At 35.8% G+C, this 19810-nt stretch overlaps 1 protein-coding gene across 1 annotated transcript; it reads right to left on the bottom strand.

Moving 5' to 3' along the window:
• Window positions 1–206: 206 nt before the first annotated feature.
• Window positions 207–2811, bottom strand: LOC147273198 (glutathione S-transferase F13-like). Its single transcript, XM_086227799.1, has 3 exons — window positions 2665–2811; window positions 2492–2540; window positions 207–664 (listed from the first exon to the last, which is right to left on the bottom strand). Exons 1-3 carry the CDS (start codon window positions 2809–2811, stop codon window positions 207–209), a joined length of 654 nt encoding a protein of 217 aa, XP_086083925.1.
• Window positions 2812–19810: the final 16999 nt, after the last annotated feature.

Here is a 19810-nt window from a genome sequence, read left to right as displayed (position 1 = left end):
TTGCATTTTTGAAGGGTAAGGCTCATTACATACCTCTTGACTAGGTATATATATTTTTGTTTATTAATAAAATTCACTCGTATCGGCAAATTTTTATTTCTATATAAAAAGGTTTGAAAATCAGCCCACCTAAGATTTAAATCCTGGCTCCACCACTGCTAACCCTTACTATTATTCTTATTCAACATTCAGTTCCAACATAACATTTACTTCTGACCCAAAGTCATACCCTCAGCTACCTTCTTGAATGCAGGCCTAGAAGAAATGTTCTCCCACCAAGCCTTAACATGAGGACGCTCATTCACTAGTGAAGCCCATGGAGTCTTCATGAAATAGTAAGTGTATGGAAGGTGATGGAGATCAGCAAGGCTATAGAAATCACCAGCCAAGTACTTGGTGCTGCTCAGCTTCATCTCATACACATCCAGAACTTTCCCAAGCTTCTCCAAGTTTGTGTCAATGACTGCTTGATCTGGTTTTTTTCCGTAGATTGGTGCCACAAGATGTTCATAGATAATGGCAGAGATTGCAGGGTTGAAAGTCTGCGATTCCACCTCTGACCACACCTTCATCAATGCAGCTTCTTTGAGGCTTTGAATCCTAAGCAGATCAACACCACTGTCCTTGAATTTCTTTGCCACATATGATACGATTGCTCTAGACTCTGTCATTCAATAAACAAATCCAATTATATACGTACACATTGGTGAATGTTTATTCTTGGTCTAGCTAGTTCCATGCATCCATATATTTTAAGGGCAATGTAGCTTACTTAATTTGAATGTTTTTTGGTCTATAGTAAATGAAAAGAACTTGGGTGCCATAATGCATATATTACATAAGAATGACAAGCCTATTTGGGAGTGTTTATTTAGCAAACGTTTTTGTTGAATACTACTTGTTGTAATTGGCAGCACGTAAGAAAGAACCTATAGTAAAAATCATATGAATACATTTGACAGCGCTTCTTGACCTCCAAAAAGTTTTTTTAACAATGGTAAAAGTGTTTTTAGGCCTTCTAAAAACACTGCCATATAAACTCTGACAGTGAGACTCAATAGTTGTAGTGGCTGCAACCCTTGGTGTTTGAGAGCCCAATATAAACACCAGTGTTTCTCCTAGTAAGTAGGAGGCTAGCTATATATATACAATTTTCATGAAGGCTATATATATATATATATATATATATATATATTGCATGGTTGTATTCTTTTTCTTTTTAGAAAAGGCTGTGTTGATATTCAAATTGTATATAATTAACCAAGAAACAAAATGAAAGAAAAAAATCAAAGAATAATTATAGGATCTGGAAGGATTATCACATTCGTGTGTGCAAAGAGTAAATATAAGAAGAGATTAGTAAAAGTACAAAACAATGAAAAAAAAATAATAATAATTTACGATTGTCATTTTACATAAATTTTTGGTCATTTTTTAAAGTTTTAGAATTTTAAGTTTTGAGTAGTGCTTAAATGTCCTTGAGAGCATTACTCAGCAGTATTCGAGCACCACTCGTAGGACCTCTAATACTATTCTTAATATTAGATTTCTAAAATTCTAAAAAAATGATTATAATAACTCTGTTTTTTTTTTCTTGGGATTGGAAATTTGAATTTAAGATCTTTTCTAACATTGGAGAGATAAATACTATGTGTTTTTAAATACTATGAAGTCTTTAAATGACACAAATATTAACTACTTTTCAATTTAATAATAGTATTATAGACATAATGAGAAATATATAGTATAAAATGATAAATTAAGATGTTTTGTCCTAAAAAACAATAACAAAATATTAAATTAACATAAGAATAGCATGGATTTCAGGAAACTCGATGCCAGACAACCATTTATAGATTGTAGATAAGTTTTATAATTTTTTCTTTTCTTGGTGAGTGATTTCCCCTCACATCTTCCAAATTTTATATATCTTACACCTTGAGTAATCTTATTAGACCATTCCACCCCTTAGCATGCCTTTTTGCATACTTTTTTATTATTTTTCGTCTTATTGTAGGGGGTTATATGCAACAGTTTTGAAATCTTAAGGAATGTATGTGTAATTTTTAAAACCCCAAAGGGTATATATGAAAGAATGACAAATCTCAGAAGGTTTAAGTGTAAATATCTCTTTATGATTACAGAATCTTTGTGAGACGGTAGATTAATTAAAAGTTTCAAAACACTGCTGGACATTGAACAATTAATCATATTCTATTGCTTGATATTCCTGAGTGATGTGAATTGAAAGATCTATACATGGTTATCCTTAATTCCAAACAAAAGAGGTGCGTGGTTTGAAAAAAAATATATATATATATATATATCTGCGAAAAGGACTGCATAAATCCATTTTTTTTTTTCTTTTTTCGCTTACAGCATAAATCCAAATCTGAAGGGCAAAAGGAAGGAAAAGGATTGAGGATCTATAGAAAATTAGCAACCATTGATATATGATGAACAATTCAAAAACTAAAATCAATTAAATTACCAAAAAGAGTGAGATCACCATCTTCTAGCACTGGAATCTGGCCAAAGGGCTGCAATATAAATTAACAAAACGAAAACAAAATCCAAATCAGATAGAAAAGGGTATTTGAAAAAAATATATATATTGTGGGATTAAATAATCATTAAATAAAATAATAAATGTATGGATCTTACATTCTTGGCAAGAAAAGGTGGCTGCTTGTGTTCTCCCACAGAAAGGTTAACAGGGACGAGCTCAAAATCCAAGTCCTTTTCATGGAGAATGGTTAGGACACGAGCTGTGCATGTTGAGAAGGACAGGCCATGCAACTTGAGTACCATTTTTTGCGTGATGGAGAGATGAGAAAGTTATATATGAAGGAATGGATGGGTCCTTACCATCCTTATATATACAATTCAAATGTTGATTTTTTTAGAATTAAAATGTTAATTGATTGATGAAAACTGTACAGATTTGTATTAATTAATTCAGCGGATCTCCATAATTACACAAAATCTCATCTCCCAGATTTCATCATAATTATAAAGAAAGCATTAAATCAAGGACCTGAATTTCTCCTTTTCTACCTACCTTCCTCATTCTTCTCATGCCACATGGATTCTACTTACTAGCTCTCAATTGTTTTTTTTTTTTTTTGTTTAAAGAGACAAAAAGGTAAAAAAAAAAAAAAACAATTCATCATGATCCAATAGAGAGAACTGCTAACAATCATGTAAGAGCATCTCCAAGAGCCTAGTTAAACATCCATACTTAGCTATTTAGCTAGATTTTTTCATAGAAACTAACTCCAACAACTTATTTATCTATATAGCTAATTTAGCTTGTATTTTTTTGATTATTGGAATCTAGCTAAAAGGAGAGAGAAGATAGCTATTAGCTAAACCTTATTTTACATTAAAAGATGACATTGCTTTGGCTTTGTTGCCATTGCCAACTTTTTTTTGGGTACTTGTGGTTTTTTAATTTATATTTTAAAATATAATAAAACATTTTAAGATTAGCTAATATGGATAACACTGTTGGAGTGAAGTTTTAAAATTGTTAGCTAAAATAACTTTTCATTTAATGATATATATATCACTACACATTTTATTTAACTTCTACTACACCTATCACTACTACAAAAAACGTAATAGATATCGGTCAATAGACCACGGTTCTTATTTTGTCCGTTATCTTAATTTACCACACAACGGTTTTTAACAAACCGTTATATTAAGGTATTTTATCCCATGGTAATTGGTTTAATAATTTTTTCTAACAATTAACAAACAATAGTATTAGAGAATACCGTTGTGTTGAACAAGTTTCACAAAAATTAAAAGTTTTGTGGGTCTTTGTATTTGACAAACGCACGCCTGCTTTAATGAAAAATTACTCGCGCGCAAGTCTTTTTGGATCTTAGCCTCATTCCTCATCGCCCATATATGTCGCTCTAACCCATTCTCTGTCTCTCTCTACAAATCACCATTTTTTTCAAAGCTTCTCTCTCCTTCTCTCTCTCTCTCTCTCTCTCTCTCTCTCTCTCTCTATATCTACATATCCACATAATCTGTGTATCAACTTATTTATCAACGATTTGAAGCCCTTAGCATTTCGGATCCTGAGTTGCCTTTGGATGTGAAAGAGAGTGTGCCACTCAGATCGGCCATGGAGGAGGTTTCCGGCGACGGAGGAGGTGTGGCTCCAGTAACGAAGCTCAGCGGTAATGGACTGGCCCATGGCGCTACTCCGATGCCGCCGCCGCTGACGATGTCGGGATCATTCAAGGAGGGGAAGAGCTCGTCGCAGTGAAGAGGATTCGTGAGGCCGAGCATGGACGGGGACGAGTTCATTAACCTCTTGCACAGCTCGGATCCGATCAAGGTCGAGCTCAATCGACTCGAGAATGAAGTCAGAGGTGCGAATGCGGCTCGATCCGCGGGATTCCTGGAGATTTGTAGCTGGTTTTGTTCGATTTCGAGTGTCGTTTCTCAAATTTTTACTATTGTTTTGTGTGAGTTTTGCAGATAAGGACCGAGAGTTAGGAGAGGCACAGGCTCAGATCAGGGCTCTCAAGCTCTCTGATAGAGCTAGAGAAAAGGCTGTTGAAGAGGTTATTTTCGTCAATCTATGTTGCATTTTTTTTTCAAGAAAACAGAAACAAAGATTTTTTATGTGTAGAAATACTGTATTTAAATATTGACTTCTGGATTTCTGGGTTGGCATCTATGCCAATCTCCTTGTGCATTTGTGTGTGATTGAATTTGAATCTTAACTCCTTTAATTTTTTTTTTCTGAAATTTTTTCTGTGATTGTATAAGAGTCTCGTTTGGAGTATTATGTTTAGTCATTTTTTTTGCTTTGATAGTGAAAATTACATTTAGCCCATATTTTCCCTCATCTTCCTCGATCTGAAAATAGCTTCACCGACGTCGTCCTCGTCCCTCAATCTTCACAGCGTCGCCGACGTCATCCATATGCGTGTTCATTATCTTCGCGCATCACTCACGTAGTTTTGTGGATTTCTAGTGGCTAATTTATGTTTTGGGTGGCCAGGGATAAGATTTTGATGGTGGGTTTTTGGGTCTGGAAATGGGGTTTTGGCTGGGATTATGTTTTTGTGGCTTGGAGTAGTTTTGAGTTCAATTTTGTGGTGGATTTTGGTTCCAGTCATTTTGTGGGTGGGAGTCTATTGTTGTTTTTATTCTTTAGAGGCTGGGTCTGGGATTTAAAGGGTTTTGAAGGTGGATTCCAACCAGCTTTGGGGTGGGTTTCAATTTTTTATGGTGGACCATTATTTTTCTTCAATTAATGAGTGCATTTGCCTATTATTCTGTTTTTCTCATTTGTTTTTGTTTTCCCTTGGAATTTTAAATTGGTTCTTGTTTGTTTTTTTTATCTAATTTGACTGGTGACTCTTTCATTCGACCCCATTTGAGGAATTTGTCTCCTTATCAGCCCATTTTGCCATTTGAGGTATTCCAATCAGAACCCAACTCTTATTTCCCCTTTTAAATTCATTTAAAGTTTGTGTTTGGTGGTTTCGTGGATATTTGTGAAATTAATGATGAATAAGTTCTGCTAGACTTAATAATGGTTGTGGAATTATATGACCTTGGTGTTTACTTACCTTGTAGTGAAGTGGGATTATTACTAATTTTTAGTGAAATGGCTGAGCAACTCAGTTATAAACTTATGTTTGTTTATGTCTATTCAGTTGGCTATATAATGTGTTCTTCCATTCCATTCCATTCCCTGCACTTCTTTTTTGTCTTTTATTTTCTATGTTTCTATAAAAATTGATATATCCTTGATTTTTTTTTCAGGAACCCAGAAAGCACTCTTAGAGTTGGTTGATCTCCTAATCGAGACAAATTTATATGATATGACATTTACTATTCTTTTTTGATTCTTTAAAGGTTCAGAGATAAAGAGGTATACGTCTATACTATAGTATTTTCACAGCAATATTTATTTCCTTTGTGATGCATAAAATGTATTCTGAAGTTCTTTTTGGTTCAGGGGATTGGAAAGAATTTTCTCTGCTATATCACTAAAATGTTGTCCACATATAGTTTATTCTTCATGGGTTGGGTAAGATAAGTCTTTTCCTTGTGATGCAATTGGCTTCAATACTTTTAAAATGTGCAGAATCATGATTTTGTAATAATTTACTTTTATTTTATATTTTACATGAATTAATAATCGCCAGAACTGAATCTAAAGGATGTTTTAGGGATGATTCCAGAGCACATGGTCTTTGTTGACATCATCAAAGGATGTTCATTTCCTCTCTCTCACTTGCCTTGTCTCTCTTAGTCTTATTCTGGTTCTGGGTGAAAAGTTATTGTGGCTTGATAAAAATTTGGGATATTTTTTTGGGTTTAGTCAATATTTATGGGTTGTGTTAAATTCTGTGGTTTGTGATTGATTTTACTGATATGGGGTTTATTGGGTTTACTGGGGATATGAGGTTTGTTTATTGATTTTGTAAATTATATGGGTTTATTGATATGAGTTTACTGATATGTGCTTATTTATTTTGCTTTATCTTTATTGATTTTGCTTTATCTTTATTGATTTTGTTTACTGATATGGGTTTATTGATTTTGTTTACTGATATGAGTTTATTGATTTTGTTTACTGATATGGGGTTTGTTTATTGATTTGGTTTTAGTTGAATCAGTATTTTGGTTGTTCAAAATATTGTTTCCTTTTGTTTAGTCTTGGTTGTTCAGCTTCATGTTGTTAGAAAACTGAGTTCGCCACTGGAGGTCCGGTCCTCAAAGGAGAGGTCCGGACCTCAAGCATAGGTCTCAAACACCAATCTTACTGGAGATTCGGTCCTCAAGGGTGAGGTCCGGACCTCAAACCTAAATTTCTAAATCCAATCTTATTGGAGGTCCGGTCCACAAGGGTGAGGTCCGGACCTCACGCCTAGGTTTCAAACACCAATCTTACTGGAGGTCCGGTCTTCAAGAGTGAAAGCATAAGCATTTGGAGCTTAAATAAGTGACTTTGTGGAGTTTTAATTGAAGTCATTTGGGTTTCTCATTTGCAGAAATTTCAAAAAGATAAAAATATTCACTTATCTGCAAATGAGAAACCCAACAATGAAAAAAATGCATAGACCCAACAATATTTGGTCAAGATATAAAAAGTTAGTGGATTTTCCTTCTTTCAAAACTCTTTTACTTGACCAAATAAGTGAATATTTGTATCTTTTTGAAATTTCTTTCAAGTTTATCTAAATGTGACTTTGTGTGTGTTTGTGCTTTTTTACAGAGACTTTGTTAGTTTTCTTAGAGCTTTGGAGTTGGAGCAGCTTCTTAAAAAGGTATGGGGAGGAGGAAGGACAACACTTATACCCAAGAAGATATTGATGTGTAAATATAAAAAATTATCAAGGATTATAATAGTGTTTTCAATTCTTCTATTTAGAGCTTGCATATGACTTCCCTATTGCTTTGCATTGCATTGGTATCCTATTAGCTTTGTTTTGATTGTAGTTGGCAGTAAGAAGCTGGCAAATATGGATGCATATGCTTGTGACTTAGAGGGGTCAAGTTGGAAGGAGGTGAAGGTGTTATGTTAAGCTAGATTTTTTTTTTGGTGCCTCTTCTTTTAAGCTAGTTTGACTGAATGTATTTTTTGTACAACTGATCACACTTACGGATCATGTAATGTAATTTTACATATATTTATGAAGTATCTTTTGGTTTAATTCTGAGCATGAGCGTGCATTGGTATACTATAACTAAGTGCTGTATTGCATTGGTTTTCAGTAACAACCAATGTACCAAAGCATTATATACATCAAAATCAAATTGAAATTATTATCTTACACAATGGTTATATGGTTAAAACCAGTTGTACTAAGTGTCGTCCTACAATGGTTTTCAACAGAAACCGTTGTACCAAAGCATTATATACATCAAAATCAAATTGAAATTATTATCTTACACAACGTTTATATGGTTAAACCGTTGTATTAAGTGTCTTCCTACAACGGTTTTCAATAGAAACCAATGTACCAAAGCATTATATACATCAAAAGCAAATTGAAATTGTTATCTTATACAACAGTTATTATACATAAACCGTTGTCTTAATGGCTATTTCACCACGTATTTATACTCAAAACAGTTGTAAAATACATGCATTAGGGTATAGAAACCGTTGTCTCGCCTTTTAGTACACATCGGTCTTTAAATAAAAATCGATGTCTAGATAAGTACGCAACAACGGTATCTCCTAAATCATTGGTTTTTGAGAGTGTATATACAACGGTTTTAAATTAAAACCATTATATTAATGTTTACAAGACAACGGATATTACCTGTTGTCTATTAGTACCTTAATAGACGTCGTTCGATTAGATGACGGTATTTTGCCAACTTACACAACGGATAAAATCCGTTGTATATTACGTTTTTTGTAGTAGTGTATTGTTCAAATTTAACAATAAGGAGACTTTTGTAAGTATTAGTCACATAGCAGATGGTCATACCATTCATGTCCAATCCATTCACATGCCATGTTGCCTTGTTGTCTCTGGGTGGAAAATTTATCAGCTGCCTTTGACTTCAAACATACAATATTTAATAATTCAATAATAAAGAATGTTGAATTAATGTCTCTCTCTCTCCCTCATTTCTGAAATTTATCTTCTCTATCATCACTCTCTTTCTCTCTCCCCAAGCACTCTCTCTGTGTTCTCTCTTGCTCTCCCTCGCTGCAACTTTCTTCGACGGAATGTGTGTGCATTCGGCCATGGATGACAATGAGAGGACCACCCTTGAGTTCCTCTCTCTTCCCTCTTCATCCCTGTGAGCTCGGAACACCTAAAAATCCTCAGACCCGATCGGAGCCCTGATGTTGACTCTGATCCCGGCCTTGTCGCGACGTTGCTGAAGAACAAGCCAAGGTCCTCACTATAACAACGCCTAAAAAGTTATTGGGGAAGCCAACTCCACCCTCGTGCCTTCCTTATCAGTAGTAGGTTTTTTATTTTTTTTTTTGTTTAGTTCAGTTTCTAGAACTGCAAGTGAACTGAAACTTCAGAAACTGCAGTTTCTGGAACTGCAAGTGAACTGAAACTGCAGTTTATTGGAGTTGTAGACTTGCAGTTGCAGTTACTAACGGCAAGTGAAACTACAGTTTATTGGAGTTGCGGACTTGCAATTTCAGTTTTCGTTCTTTTGGTGATGCGTTGATGCTGGTATTTTGGAAGGTGTTTGCATGCTACGTTTTTGTTATGTCTATTTTCGTCAAAACAATGTGCTGGGTAGATGGGGTTTTTGTGGCGCGAGGATCTAGTGGTGGTGTGGTGTTCGCAAATAAAGAATGGGTTTGTGGTATTTGGCCCGCAAAGGAAGAATGAGGCTTTAGGTGGTTTTGGTTAATAAAATTAGATGTTAATACCTGTATATTAACAGACTCTTATATTTATTATAAATCCTTGTAAAATAGATGATAACTTGGAGTAGCCCCCAAGTTTCGAGGGTGACGTCCAAGTTATGTTAGCCTGTAAATAGGCAATTTTTATTGAAGAAATGGAAGACACTTCCATTCTTACTCAAAAGAATTACTTCTTTGCTCTTTGTTTATCACTATCAGCACCAATGTTCTCTTGGTATTCCTTATGTTAGAAAAATAATAGAATAAATTGCTATATTTATTGATGATGAAATATAATAAAATTCACAAAAAAACAATTAAATGTAATAATCAGAGGAAAAAAAAAAACACCTTAATAGATCGAGGCTAGAATTGGATTCTATAGCCTTAAGACAAGATCGCCCCTCACAGGTGCTTCAAGGTTTGAATTTGCAAATGTCTCCCAGGATATAATGATCTTTCTCCTCACGGAAGTAGCACTTTAATCCATAATGAACAACAAACCAAAATGTGTTTGAACTCTCACAAAACACTTAAAAATTCTAAGTACCACTACAAGAAAAACATGTTTGGACGACGAAAATTTCGGAGAGGACCTCGAATTTGTCGCCCAAAGTGGCTTTGGGCGACAAACCAAAACATTCGTCGCCTAAACTCATCAAGGCTTGGGTGACAAATACGATGTTCATTGCCTAAAGAGACTTTGAGCGACGAATATGTTCCTCGCCTACGATTACTTTGGGCGACGAACTGTCAAATTCCTCGCCCAAAGTAGCTTTAGGCGAGAAATTTAAAATTTTGTCGCCCAAAGTAGCTTTGGATAATAATGTACATGGTTTCACAGCCTTGAATTAGTAATACATATCTTTAAGAATGTAAACTAATTAGACTAAAAGTTAGGAGTTGAAACTGATAAGGTGAATTATCCTACCTTGATTCGAAATAAGTATGGAAACAATACAAAGTATGCCACACTAAAATGATGCCATTAATGTGAGTTACTGGTTTCATCACTTTAATTAAGAAACATGCTTGCATGACTTATATAATGAACTTAACATGCATATATATGGAACTGTCATAACATGAAAGCATATATGCATGATATATACATAAATGGTTCATTGGGAGCAGATTTCCCTTCATGGAGTCTGCCAATGCATTACATTAGCATTCGTAGTGATTTGAATCAAGAATATAAACTCTAATGTGTTTTGAGTGTTTGGATTTCCTAATTAAAGAAGGTAGGATAAATATTTTTTTATCTTTGGGTTCGATTCCCTAAAAGTATGCATACAAGTTTCTTTAGAGGGTTATGTGGTTTAAAAATATGCTAGAGGGGAAGATATAGTCTTATATGCTTCCATTAGAGGACATCTCACTATCTAAGGCCTACCAATGAGTAGGATATTGGGGATAAATTAGAACAAGTTCATTCTTTCAAACTTTGGCAGGTGAGCTTTGTCCTGGAGGAAAGGTACACACTGCATGGTTATTTATTGTTAACATGCATTTGCATTTCATGAACTTAATTATTCATGGATACGTGTGAGTGATATACTCATAAATTCACATCCTTTTATATTCTTCTTACTTAGTTTTTGTGAGTTCATTTGATTATATGCTTCAAATTTCATTTAGTTTTGTGTTTTTGGCTTTCAAGCAATAAAATGAGAAATTTCACCATTTATTCTCCTTAATAGATTTTGATATTAATCTAATTGGAGATAGAAGCTAACACCTTGATGTTATTTCAGGTTAAATTTCGTGACATTTGAAAACTTCTAAGGTGTTCATTGTGAATTTCAAAGCCAGCCCAAAACTGCACCCGAGGAGAATTGAGTCAGTTGCATTGTGTGGGGCATAACGTTTTGGTCCGAGCTTGGATTGAGGCATATAATATATGGTTGGAAAGAAGACATCCAGGGCTTTCTATGGATATATAAAACGTAAATTTCTTTGTTGGTTAAGACATCCAAATTGCTCTCTAAAGACAGCTCAGAAATCCTGTCAGAAAAAGGACAAAGTGGTCCCAAGGCATCTTTCCATTTTGGGTAATTGCCTATCACATGTTTTTTTTCCTTCCCTTTTGTTCGCCCATTCTAAGAAAAATTAAGAAACCACAATTTGATGGCTCTAAATGAGGCAAAAAGAACATCTACCTATCTCAACATTCTTCAAGGATCATCCATTAAGGGATAAGATGAAATATTCTCATTTTTTGAATTAACCAAACCTTATCCCTTCATTTCCTTTTAATCCTAGTCACATATTTTAGACATAATAACTCTCCCAAACCATAAAACACTCTCTCAATTTCGAGCTCCCCTCTTCATTCTCTCTAATTTCATTCTCATTAATTCCATCATCTCATCTCAAAAACACACATCTCATCTTCCATCTTCCAAAACCCTAGCTTTTTCTCATCTCTCTTCATAATTTCTTTTCTCCATCTTCCCTCCATCAACTTTTCCTCTCCAAAAAGCCAAACACTATCACAACACCCATCTACCATATTCACCACCATTATTGTAAGAGGAGCTTGGAGGCACTTGGGACAAGAAGCTATTTTGGGCATCCTTGGAGGATTGACACTTCTTGGGAGCTTGGCTTCAACATCTAGAGATTTCTCTTTTCCTTCTTGTTTCCATTTATATTTCAATTTGTGATATTGTTTGTAACTTTTACGGCTAGTGAGTAGTTTCTTGATTTGGGCTAGCTAAGGATGTAGCTCTAGCCCAACTATGTAATGACTTTGTGATTTGTGATATAAATGCCCTTTTGGATATATATGCTCTTATACTAGTTTAAAGATCATGACTTGTATGTGTGAATTTACCACTTGTGCATATGAGAAATGTTGTCATGTAGAAATTGGATATTAGTAACTTTTAGTTTTTAAAGCTTGTTGCATAAGAGCATGATAATTTAAAAGTACTTTGGTTGGATTGTTTTAATTTCTTGGATTCCTCATCCTTAGAACTTTATGCACCTAGGGTTTGCTATGACATTAATCTTAGGCAATTAGCTATCACCTTGGGTAGGGTAGTTGATAATATGAAAGATGTGTCCTAATTCGCCTTGGCCGGGGATTAGGAGGGATTCTAATATATCCAATTTGGCATAATCACTAATTGCATTGTTTGTTACATGGTAGGGTTAGTGTGAACTCCTAACAACCCCAAATCCCATATCATCATCAATTTAAACTTGTACTTGAATTTGTTTGTTTTCCATTTATATTAGCTTGTATTTAATTTTAGTGTCACTTGTCATCAATCAACCAAACAATAACCCAACACTACACATTTGCACATACCATTATGCTTAGTCTAGGCTTTGCATAGTACATAGTAAGTTGTTTGTTAGTTTTATATCCCTAAAATCAATCTAGCTTGTGGTTGAAATCTCAATTCAATCTCTTGGGTACGACAATCCCTTACTTTCATTTCCATACTAAAACTTGACAATCTTGCACTTGAAGTAGGATAACAACGGTGAAGAATATATAATAATGTGTGAAACAATGCCATAATAATTTGAGATTTATGATTTTATACTTATGTTTGGCATGTGATTATTAACTGCTTTGGAACTCCATTCAACTTAGTGATTGAATGTGCAAAGTTTCTGTTAAAAGGTAATTGACTTAAACATGCATGATAAACCTGTTTGTTTGTAACTTATATGCTCTGTGAGTGTTTGGGCCAGTTTGGCAAATGATTATGGTTTCGTTGAAGCTTATGTTGATATACAAAACTAGTTTGAAATACATGCAATTGTTCTGGACTGATTGAGCCCTTCATCAACTGCTTTGGTGATGTTCCACCCTTATAGAATTTATGAATGCATGATACACTTAGGACAAATGGTTAACTTGATTGATCTCTCAAATTCAGAGGGAGAAAGTGGGTGGAATAGGATCCCTAGTATCAACATCCCAACACCCCCAACATTGAAGGACACTAGTGAGGAAGAGGACCCTCTATGGATGAGTGTGTAAAAACCCCTTCTACTTTATTGTTATAGTTGAGACATATGTTGATTTGAGGTTACGAAGGATTTAGAATGACTCATTATTTGATTTCATTGTGTTAATTTCATTGTTATGATCTTTTGGTACTATAAAAGATTTTGATTTATGACTCTAATATTTTGTAGCGATGATTTTGAGTAGAGACTTAAAAAATAAACAGTTGCAATCATTGAACTCTAAAGAGGCCGGAGGTCCTCTCTTTGTGTATATATATATATAATCGTTCGATCAGTAGAGCAGATATCCGCAACAAATAACGCAAAACACCGAGCGGCCACTACTAAGCGATTGATAGTGTATTTTTTTTGTTTTCACCAATAATCAACACAAGGTTTGTCGGTTTGAAGTTAGCTTATGAATCTTTTTATAATCTAGGCGTTGGTATCAATAGATCCCAACAATCTTTAGGAGGCCCTAGGCAAGAGTAAAAGTTGAGGCCCTTTGTGGAACATATTTAGAAACTAAAATTAATAGAAAATAAATCAATTTTCTTAGTTTATTACAAATATACAAATATATAAAATGACAAAAGGCCCCCTTTTTGGTATGGAAAGGGACAATAATGTCACGGACGGACTTCTCGTAGCGCGCCCATGGGAGAAATATGGAGGGAATATCCATTATGACTCCTCGCGCATATTGATGTTCCATCCTGCCAGATGGAAGATGGCTCAGAATGCTATATAGGGGGGAGTGACACATGGTGTAAGACTCTCCACCACCTCGAATGCCGTTACGATGTTGGGCACTAAGCGAGTCCCTCTCTTGGTAGCGTGTGGCAACGTGCGATATCATGAGTGTGCCGGACACTAGATTGTCACAAGGGCAATTAGTGTCTCTATATGATAGAAGGTCCTGCAGACAGTACTGGTAGTAAGGGGCACCAGTATTGCGGCTCCCATATAGGGGCCGAGGTTGTGGCATGTATCCGCCATTGTGGCTCGATATATCGTTTGGGCGAATCATGCCATCGTCTTGGAGTGTTGTGGTGAACCCTGACCACGTTAGAGCTTGGCTTGGGTTCGGCCTTGCTCAAGGAAATGCATGGATGTCGACAAGTGCAGGTTGGGCGACCCTGCACTGCGATGAAGGTTTGATGTATGGACATTCGATGTTATATGTGTAACAACCCGACCCAAATTTCCATTAGAAATTTAAATTTTTATTTAACTATGTTTGTTTTAGAGATTTTTTTTAGGATGTTGAATTGTATTTTAAAGGTTTTGAGATTTATTTGGAAAATAAAAAGGTTTTAGATTTAAATTTTTATTTTTTTATTTATTTTGTTTTAATTTGGGCTTGACCCAAAGTTGACTTTTAAAATAAATGGGCTTTCAATTTTGACTTTGAGTCTGTTGGAAAGGTTTCGAGTCCACGAGTTCATAGACACGTAGCACGCGTCGATCCGAATTATGGTTTGAAAGATATGGGCGTTTGAAGCGAGGGGCAATTTCGTAAAATGGACAAATTGGGTTTAAAAATCAAATTTTTTTTTTTAGAAGTTTCTCTCTCTCTCTAGAACATTCTCTCTCCCTTTATTTATTTTTTCTCCCCGCACCTCACTCACTCTCTTCCCCGAGCCCACTCTCCCCTTCCTTTCTCTCACCTGCGCGGCCAGCTCCGGCCACCTTTCCGACGACCCAATACCACCGGCGAGCCGGCGCCAACCCCCCAGACCAGCCCCCTACGCCAGCCAGCCACCACTTTGACGAGGGCCACAACACACAGCCCGCAACCCACCCCTGCACGCACCTGCCTCAGCCACCCAGCCACGTCCGGTCACTTTTTCGGCGACCTAAGGCTCCGGCAAGCCTCCCCCGACGCCGACCAGCTCAGCTCCGGCCTTCCTCCAGCCCAACCCAGCTCCCCTGCACATCGGAAAAACTCTCCAGAAAACCATTCAACCGCCGCCCCTTCTCTTCGGCGATTCCGGCCACCTCCGGCCTCTGTTCGGCTTGTTTTCAGGTGGGTTTCCCTCCATTTCTTATGGGCTTTATTTCCCCTATACCTATCTTGTTCAATTTGAGCATTTAAAAACTTGGATTTTGGAGAATTGAAGGGCATTTCGGGTTCCTCTGTAGATTTCAGATTGAAGGCTTTTCTCTCTGTTTTCTGAGATGATTTACATCCCTAAAATACCCCTTGGTCATCTAGAACCCGAAATTTAGACTAAATTAAACGAAATTTAAGTTTTGGGAAGTTGGATTTGTAAGGTTGGAAACCAATTTGGGTCAGCTGGGGTTGGCCGAGTTTCAGAGTATTTTTGGTGTGATTTTGGACAATCTCATGTGTAGGAAACCCGATATTGGATGTTAGATAAGAATGTATATGAAGATTGAGAAATTTTTGTATATTTAGTTAATTTTTTGGGCTTGAAACAGCCACCTTGGGCAGCAACCTCTATGATTTCGAAACCCCCACTGATATTCCATAATTTTAGAGTATTTATGATAATTGGTTGATTGGGTTATCGTTATTAGTTATAGTGATTGTGGTTAGGTTGAGCCGGGATTTCTTAGGGGCGTTTGTGGAAGTGTTATTGGTCAATTCGTGTAGATTGTAAACCAATCGCGTAGGAACGAAGTTGAGTGGGACGTTAGGCTACACACACACACCCTTTAAAGGTCGTAGAACCGAGACTAATCTATGTTTTGTTGTTTATTTTATATGCGAGACGATTGTGGCTTGTGATGATCCGGCGGAGGATCGAAGCTAGGGCTATCTCTGTGAGTGGACTCTTATTTCTTTAATTGATTTATGAAATACGTAATTTATTTTGGTTATATAAATTTTAGTTGTGAAATAGAAGTTTGAATGGGCTTTTGGTTTTCTAAAGAATTCATGAAAATTTTATCAATCATTTCACACTTAATATTTTGGAAATTTATCTTGGGATTTTATCATTGGTATTAAATGTTGGATTTCAAATGTTATTTCGAATAAGTTTTATTGTGGGACGTTTGAAAGGAAACTAGTTTCTTATTGTTATACGTATGGATTATTTCATATTTTAGCCTATGGTCAAAGATTTGATGATTTTCTGTGTTTCGAATGGGATTTATTAACGACTATTTTACTAGTCATGCTTATGCATTGTGGATTGAAGATTTAAAGTTTCTGGGAACGATAAAGATATTTTCTATCCGTAGAAAATTATATATTTGGGCTATGGAAAAAATGGTTTTCAAACCACCTTTGCAGTACCTTTCAGGTTATCAGATTTGATAGGTCTTTGGGACCCATCACAGCACACATATAGGCTTTGGGCCGTGTGTCGGGATGCTTCGCCCTTTGGGGGCCGCTCTGCGTGCACGTATGATTAGGATTGCCTGCACATGTTGATTTTATTCGCACATGTGTATGGCCAGGATATTGTCTGCATGTGTTGGATTTTACTCCACGCGTGTGTATGGACAGGATATTGCCTGCCTGTGCAATGCAGGAATTTCGCACAGGTGTATGGCCAGATTATTCAGGGTATATAGCATGGTGGAAAATGAATTTGGTTATTTTCAGAAATTATTAAATATGATTTTAAGTGAGGGATTTCTTTTGAATTCTATCAAGGTTGCTGTTACGATGTTTTATGGTTATTTTGTTTTAGGAAATTGTTATTTTGAGAAAATATACATTGTTTTATTGAATTTCTTAAGTTTAAATAAACTTTATGATTTTAAAACTGGGGGATTTCAAAGAGTGACGTGAGGTCTTAGAGTTAAATGTGGTATAGAAGGGTTTTCTGAAAAGATATTTAACCTTTAATTTCATTTTCATTAAACTGTTCACTCACTAAGTTTGTCTCACGTTTTACCTTGTTTTGTTTTAAATTGTCCCCTAGGTAGTAGCTTTGGTGGAGGTCGAGCCGATAACGTCAAGGCATTTACGTCCATCTTCCTACTCGGATCCTGTAGGCGAAATTTAATTTTTGTAGAAATTCCTTGTGATAGAGTAGAGGCTCTGATAACCACTTTAAATATTAAGTTGGTTTCTTTGTGAAATTGTTGGGTCTGAGACTCTTTTTGGTTCTGGTAGAGGTGGTTGCTGTTTAGAAGTGCTTTTTAACAGGTTTTGAAATTTCTGGGTTAGTTCATTTTCAGGGGAGGTTCTGCCGAATTTTCGGTAGGATTTTCCTTGATTTTGATCCCCGCAGGACCCTCTCCGGGTTTCAGGGTGGAATTCGGGGGCGGTCCTGTCAATATGTGTTGCTCTTGGGGCCAAAGAATAGGATTGTGGGTAAACCTTACCCTCAGTCCTTGGTGGGTTATGTGCGCTATTAAGAGATTGTCCCGACAGAGTACAGATGCTGGTTGGATATGGGTGTGGCAGACCATGTCCCGTCACCAACACATGACACGGGCCTGTGGCTGGACTTGTTAAGGATGCGTGTTGGATGTCTTCCGTATCTTCTGTCACTGGACATAATCATGTGTTATACATGGGAAAAACAGGCTGACCAGGATTGAGTGGATCCTGGTGCTGCACAGGATGACGAAAATGATGTAATATTCGATGCTTCCGCTGGGCTTTAGTGTCATCCCGTGACAATAAGCTAGCCAAAATTTACTTGAACACTAGAAAAAATGCCTCTATTTTTTTATTCAACTAGTGGGCCAATAAGAAGCTAGAGCAATGAAATTAATACTTAGGAAATACAATATATCATTCCCTACAATGTGAAATTGAGGAAACCAAAAAAATGTGCAAAATTTACATCTGACTACTGAGGCTCACTCTCACTCATGTGCGCTTGTCAATTTCTCTCTCCATTGTTCCTCACTCCAGAATCTGAATTCCTAAACGAGCTAGTTAATTTTAACTTCATAAAGAAATTTCTCCCTTGCCTCCACACAATCAATTAGCTCCTCGATCATCAGCTCTATTGTCCTGTCTAAAGAACCAATCACACTCTTCCAATTTCAAAAGCCTCACAATGCAATGTCTGAACTGCGCAAGGAAGCTTAAATGGTTAATTTGCAAGCCTAGCTAGGTAGCAACTTGTCAGAGAATGTAGCAGTACTCGAAGTCTAGAAGTTGTGCCAATAATAATCGTCTTCTTTTTTCTCACGTAAGGCCATGCAGAGGAATATAATTATTTGGATCCTCTGCTGCCTTTCTTCGAAGTAGCACTACAATACATCAAACACCTTAATTCATCAAAATTTTGCTTAATTTGAAACAACAAATTAATTAACGCAATTAATCATGTCTATAATAATTAATAATTAATATAAAGTTGCATATATTCACCTGGTGGCTGCAGTGGTAGTTAGGGTTGATGTTGATGAATGGGTTTGGGTTTGGGATGACGTTGGATGGTTCAGTTGTTTGAGGTTGCACTACTTCAATATCATGCTCCTCCTCCTCCTCTTCCTCATCATCAGTTTCGTGATTATTCTCATCCTGCCAATTAAAGGGAAAAATTTATTGAGTTAATATATAATTATATATAAGATATCAACTAGGAATTAATTAAGCTCATCTGATATCCACATCCAATAATACAGAATGTTAACCGTACTTAATTCCGAAATATTACTTAAATATGTTTGATATATGTAGCTTAGCTTGGTCGTATGACTCTTAATTAATTTCTAAGTTAACTACTTAACACGCACACAATTGAAAACTAAAGTTAATGTTGAACTCACATCGCTTTATTTTTTATTAATTCCTGGATGTTGAGCATAACCTTGATTATCGTCAACATAAATATGGTCGTTTGGGCCATCCAAGACAATTTTTTAATAATCAATGCCTCCCAGAAGCGCGCTTGCACCAAGTTTAGTGGTTGTTGCAGTGTCTACATATTCATTTTTTTTATTTGCGTCAGAAATACACAGATGTATGTAAGTACGATAGATTGCCCAAATATATCATGACATCAAGTTACTTTTGAAATTGAGAACTATATTAATTCCTTTCAAATATATGAGCGACAATTATAAGTATCATCAATTTGCTAAAGTTGGATTTTATCTAACACTTGAACTAAACAATTAAACATATATGCATGCTAATTCATCCAACCGTTACAAATATATTGGTGACGCTTAAAGTCAACCAAATTTTGTAGCTCATAGAAGCATTACTGATATATATATATACAAATTGTGGAATGATTTGTAAGTAGCACAGCACTTTGTGGAGTTAATTAGGGGACATGTACATATATCATTAGATTTGGATTCTTAGAAAAAAAAATATATGGCTTTTTTACCCAAATACCAATATGTGCCAATGTAACACCTGCCATCCATTTTTATTAATTTTTTTGTTAACTTGAAGGGTAATATTGTCAATTCATATTATATAATATTTGAAAAACAAAACTAAAATCCAAATACACTTCAAAAAAAAAAAAAAAAAAAAACCCAGCCAACCCACCCTCACCCTCGACACCG

This window comes from Dryas octopetala, chromosome 9, assembly GCF_963921425.1.
Source record: "Dryas octopetala chromosome 9, drDryOcto1.1, whole genome shotgun sequence".
NCBI lineage: Eukaryota > Viridiplantae > Streptophyta > Magnoliopsida > Rosales > Rosaceae > Dryas > Dryas octopetala.
The sequence above is the reverse complement of the archived record's forward strand: the minus strand, read 5'-3'. Positions and strand labels throughout refer to the sequence as shown.

Coding starts and splice junctions, on each gene's coding strand:
- LOC147273198 (XM_086227799.1), bottom strand. CDS start 2,811: ATGGTACTCAAGTTGCATGGCCTGTCCTTCTCAACATGCACAGCTCGT. Junction 2,541..2,664: donor CACCTTTTCTTGCCAAGAAT/GTAAGATCCATA, acceptor TTTATATTGCAG/CCCTTTGGCCAGATTCCAGT. Junction 665..2,491: donor TGGTGATCTCACTCTTTTTG/GTAATTTAATTG, acceptor ATTGAATGACAG/AGTCTAGAGCAATCGTATCA.